Here is a 6000-nt window from a genome sequence, read left to right on the forward strand (position 1 = left end):
GAAGACTCCATTTAAAATCTGCACTCTTTGCGTGATTAAGGTGATGTATTCCATACCAGTGTATGGATTTCAACTGCAGTAGCCCATTATAAAGAATAGGAATCGACTATCGGCTCAATGTTATAACCAGCCAAGACCTGTCTTCAAAATCCCAATCAAAGTATTCAAGAACTGGTAGAGTTAAAAGCATGAAATATTGATATGTGATGACTACTGTTAAGATATGGGTATTATGAAATGTGGAGATCACAAGAGTCTGGTTACAGTTGAGTTGTAACAGATGTTTTTGTGATCAACATGAGTTTTCACACCATTCCTCGCCATTTCCTCTTCAGTGGCTTTGCCATTGTTCCACTCTATTATAGGTTGTGTTTTCTTTAACTCTATTATGTAAACTAGATGCAGCAGATATTTATTTCTTAATGAATTACCATAGATGCTACCAATATGTTTTAGGTAATTACTCATCATATTTTGTTTCATGTTTTTACAGGATTTTGACACACAAGAATCAGTATCCAGTCAGGATTCAACTGTGCGGTTTGCTGCCGATTCACCGACCCCTCTCAACCAGCTACCCATTCAGGAGGATACTAATAACTATGAGCAACAGCATGCTCAATTGTATACTAGAGAACAAATTGCTTGTGCCAATCTTTTGCTACAGCACCTCAATGCACTATTGGTAGGTATAAATATATCCATCGGTCAAATAATCCCATCTATCCATTACTTAATTTATCAGTTCTTCAATTAAAAAACCCCTGCAGTGATTTGTAGTGCGCTATGCACACAGGTATAAACCCACAAGCCTCAGCACACTTTACAGGAATTAGCTGACCACTGCAGCTCAAGACATATTAAGCAACAATCGGGGACTTGCCGCTTAGAAGCGCACACCCTCTTCAAACCACAATAAACCATTGCAGCCAGGATCAGCTCCCCACATTTTCGTACTGGTAACCTAGACAATTGAGCAGTTTCTTGCCCAAGGTAGTTTCAATTTAACTAGCTCAATTATGCCACAAGAATAAACTAGAGACTGCACCAGGGCTAAAACTTGCACTGCTACACAATGCAATAGAGTCTTAACACTTTACTGATTGAGCTAACCTGACTGACTGCTTGGAATTCACATTACATCAGTTCATCCATCAATCAACCAATTCATCTTCAATCCATTAATCCCATCTATCCATCAGTACACCCATCAATTAATTGATCAGTGAATTCGAGAAGTTACACATGTTGCAGAAATATGATATACTCCTGTATGATTCCATAAATAAATAAAATTACAGCAATATTGAAATAGGAACTCAGTGTTTGAATGCTACTCTTTCTAGTTAAAACAATCAATCATCATCATTAAAACATGGTTAACACAAAATCCAGTTGTATGCTGCTGCGATTCTTTGTACATTAGAGGTGACTATGCTATATCCACAAGGCCTCAGCAAACTTTATAACAACATTTTTATCTGTTTGTCTTCAGTCTATTACCACTATGAAGGACACTGCCTACGAAAGGTAAGTTGAAGGCGACTTTCTTAATTAAATCATTTGTGCCTTGCCCCCTCGTCTGAACCAGTGTCAGAAATCATTCAATCTAGTTTCTTCTAATCATTCAAAGGAAAATCACCTTATAGTAAGAATTCCAATTGAATGAACGCAGCTTTTAACAGCTGCACTCGATCCAACCGCGATCGTATATTGCGTATTTCAAACTACAACGCTAACGCATCGACCTTGGATACAATGCTATCCAATCACGAAAAGTGCGTTGGCATGGTTGATTCACTTCGCGTTACTCACGCACAGTCGCACACGCTGGCGTACATCGCGCAGTGTACGCAAAAATTCGTCACGCTATTGAAAGCTGCGTTCATTCAATTGGAATTCCCACTATAGGTCTGTTGCATTATTCTTGCCCTCAGTATTTACTGTTGTTGGAAATAATAATTACATCCAAGTTCAGCATTAAACTCTTGCCAAAAGGTTCCAAGAATACAAGAACATCATCCTAGATTTGCCATTAAAGATATTGTCTCATTCTTTAAAGGTAGGACCCTATTGACAGCCTCATCCCCTCCACTTCACCAAATTAAATGCAGATTTTGGCATGAGGTGACGGCTTATAAATTTGATCATAACTCTAAAAATAAATGTAAACTGTTGGAGCTATTTCACTCAAAACTTGGAATAAGAATGTTTGGGTGATGGGCCTCGGTTTGGGGTATAAACGTACCATGATACAATCAGAGTAATCACCTTTAATATGCCACACAAGTTACTGGAAAGAAAACTCGGGTTGTTCGTATATTCAAGGTATCCTCTTGTATCAGTTATTGATCTTTGAAGTGTTTTGTGTCCTTGTCCATTAGAATCACCATTACCCACCACACAAGTTAATTAAAATATAGTATTGTGAATCATCATTAACCATTTTTATTTGATGTTATTGTTTTACATTTCAGTATGAAAACAGAGCTATTAGAAGCCAACCGTAAAATAGAAACACTAAGTGGTAGCAAAAAGCCTCATAGGACAAACTCCAACAGATCCACGCCTACAAGTCCTGCACCTGTTATTGTAACCACCCCTCCTCCAGCCAAAAAATCATCGGTAAGTTACAATATGGAAAACTTCGGACCAATTGCACAAAAATGTGCATTTCATCATTACTAGGACCCATTAACAGGTGAAAATTCTCTGAAAATAGGCAAAAAAATCACAGAAAATAGGCACATTGCACAGCTTTAAAAATGTTAAAGTAGATTGAGTGGCACAGTTGTTTTTTAAATTGAGCAGAAGTGTTTCTTCTGGATTTCAGACAAACTTAAACCAAAATATTTAGGATATAGGTGACATTATTATATAACGTGAGCAGAGAAGAGGGTATATTTCCAAAATTTTGCATGCAAATTGTAAGTGCATGAAAAAATTGAAATTCTAGAAAGGTTATCAATCCAGGCAACTTTGCTTGGATTGATAACCTTGGCTAATAAAGGCAGTGCAGAATTTTAAATCAGATTTTACCCAAAGATTTGTGTATTTGTTTACTTCAATGCAACACTATTTTGCACAAAAGGAAATTTCAAACTAAATATAATTGTAAGTATAGTTCCACACATTCTAGCGCATGATGCAATGAAGGCTGTGACTTTGTTGTTGGTTATTGGTAATGTTGGTGTTGCTATGAATGTGATGTTGTGCTCAATTTGGTAAGCCAGCAAAAGCCCAATGTTGGTGTTTATTGTCTAAGTATTGGGATTAAAAAAAAAGAATGAAATCTGACGACACCGGGACTGGACAGAAAAGTATTTTACAACCAAAAAATGATTCAACTGGCTATTCCAATTGAAGTCTATACACCCTCCTATGGAAGACATGCCCTTACTCTCCCACACAAGGCGTGTAGATTTCAAATGGGAGTCACTCATTCAGGTAACCCCATTTCAAAATCACACTCCCTGTGTGGGAGATTAAGGTCATGTCTTCCATAGGGGGTATATGGATTTCAACTGGAATAACCCAAGCTTTTGGCTATTTCTCACACATCCATGCTTTCACTTCAATATCTATTCAGTCTGTAGGTTACCTGAAAAAGTTTGATGTGTGTTGATAATGCATGAGTCCTGGGCAAGATCACAAGTTTTAAAAGTCTGCATTGCCTTATAGGGATGTATGTATATAAGTTGATTTGTAAAAGTTTCTGTATTTGAACAAAAGTGAGTTAGCATTACGATTATGATAAACAGCTTGATAATGTTAGTGTTGTGTTTATATTTGTTTGTTTTTGCGTACCAGACCATACTTGTGTAAGTCTGTGTGCATGCTTTTGTTTGTTTTGTTTTGGTCAGTTTTGTTTCCATTACTTGGAAGTATATTTTATAACTTTATCAATTTTATTTGCAAGCAAATTATTAAAGGGGAATTTCAATTTGTTTCTCAACTTATTTTATGTTTTGGTTTCTTTCCATTGTTACACTTGTTTGGGTAAAAAAAAAGATATAAGATAACGTTGTGCTTTTTTGCAGCCTTCATGCAAATTCAATGTTTTATTTTATATTGCCTGGTTGAAGTATATTGCACAAACTTATTATTCCTTGTCATTTGAGGAAAAACATGTGGTATACTTGTTTTTGTTTTCCTTTAAAAGTTCCCTTTTCACAGGGTTTGATATTTACCACATACATTAATAATTTGTGTGTTTTGGGGAAGCACAGAGCTCACCATTTTGCCATTAATATCCTTGCAAATATGGAAATGATTATTTGCCCTTATCCCATAATACAGGTAGCAATGCACAGTGGAGTTACAAAATCAGTTCTGCACATTAGGGCTGAACTTTTTCAATCAATTTGTTATGCAGTCTGCCAGCTTGGAGCAGATGCCATGTTTCACAATTGGCCTGTTTGCATTTCAACTGGCCTAGGTCTGGTCAAAATTTCCCTTCTCGTATGGTGAAGTTGTAACACAGATGAGGCACTTCTTTATTGGTTTTACGGGTCGGGAAGTCTTCTCAAAATAGAATTTTTTGGCACTTGGGTTGCACATTTTTGTCAGTCATGTGAGGTTTTGCTAGATTGTATTGAGCAAATTATAATAAATATAACACAGACTGTTAAAAACCGACAATTACTTTTCAATGTTTATTTGTTAATTCAGTTGATATTATATAAATAGCGATTTAGCATTTTTTGTGATTTTAATACCATTCTTATTTCTTATATCTGTGATTTCAGCCGGAAAAGAAGCAAAAAGAAGGAAGTGTAAAGCAGAATGACAAAAACAATCAAGAGGAGCCGTCCAATGGGAACAATATCAAAGTGCCGCAAGGTGAACTTTCTACCCGAGCTGCAAGCGAGCAGAATTTACGGCGGATAGCCTTTGGTGATTTTGGCCTAACACAGGACAGTCCAACCCATGCTGGTAATGGGGGCACATCGTTAGAATCACCAAGGTCAATTATGAAGAGAACAGGTTCTGATCCCCCACCTAGGATCAGCCATGACTCTGATTCAGAGCGCAATAGTAGCCTGAGTAACAGGCGACAAGAAGGGAAAGTTGTTCCCGCCCATCTATTAAGTGCAACCAATGAGATGCAGGCTTCCAGCGGGCTGGTACGCCAAAAGCTCCCCATGAAACTCTCCAGTCTAAGCTCGTCGTCGTCGGCACCCGTTATCTCGTCCACGTCCAGCAACAACACCACATCGCCAGTGCAACAAATGCTGCCAAAGAAGCTGTCGTCTAATAGCAAATCGTCGTCGCGGAGCTCAAGCAAACTGTCTAGGATCAATTCTGGATCCAAGAAGAACAATCAGAATGTGCAAGCAGGCGAGCAGGATGTGATTTATTTTTAGTGCATTAATTGTGAGTGTTGGTATTTGATCGCATTTATTCATTGAGGCTGTGAGGATGAAAACAAACTATACTGTGTCTTATCTCAAGTTGAGAGTAACCCCATGTTGGATATTATAGTGGAAGACTCGAATCGGGGTATTTACACAGTTGCATCAAATTGCCCTCCTACATGTGTGTATATGCCCCGGGATTAGGTTAGCGCGCGAATTGAATGGGCAACTACGAAATCCAACATGACGTTACTCTCAACTTGAGACGAGACGGACTATAGCAAACAAGCATTTGACTATGTGCAACTTTTCAGGCTACTTATCAAACAATCTTGGTGATGAAATCCTTTAGATACCTATCCCATGGGTAACCTTATACATGGTGTGACTATGGGTATGCTTATTGCATCTTGAACTACCCGCCTAAGTATATCATATCATGGAGGACATTTGGTAATACTTATATAAAGTGAATGTATGCTAAAACATAAGAAGGAGAGGCCAATAAGACCAAAAGTGACCTTTACTTTGTGCAAGGATGTAACTCATTATTTGTAAACACTTGAATCATTTCAGAATGAAACCAGCCCAGCAGTGTAGGCCTTTGGAAGAGACTACCACCCATCCATGCTGTAGATTAGGA

The 6000-nt window shown here is 37.9% G+C and overlaps 1 protein-coding gene across 1 annotated transcript in view; it reads left to right on the top strand.

Moving 5' to 3' along the window:
- LOC140159532 (uncharacterized) overlaps positions 1 to 5376 on the top strand; it is an 85913-nt gene extending 80537 nt beyond the window's left edge. Inside the window, exons 34-37 of the mRNA XM_072183022.1 lie at positions 494 to 685; positions 1496 to 1530; positions 2478 to 2625; positions 4749 to 5376. Of these exons, the coding sequence (XP_072039123.1) occupies positions 494 to 685; positions 1496 to 1530; positions 2478 to 2625; positions 4749 to 5366 (993 nt within the window). The 3' untranslated portion in view covers positions 5367 to 5376. The remainder of the gene's footprint in view (positions 1 to 493; positions 686 to 1495; positions 1531 to 2477; positions 2626 to 4748) is intronic.
- Positions 5377 to 6000: the final 624 nt, after the last annotated feature.

The sequence above is a fragment of the Amphiura filiformis genome, chromosome 8, assembly GCF_039555335.1.
Source record: "Amphiura filiformis chromosome 8, Afil_fr2py, whole genome shotgun sequence".
In the NCBI taxonomy this organism is placed as follows: domain Eukaryota; kingdom Metazoa; phylum Echinodermata; class Ophiuroidea; order Amphilepidida; family Amphiuridae; genus Amphiura; species Amphiura filiformis.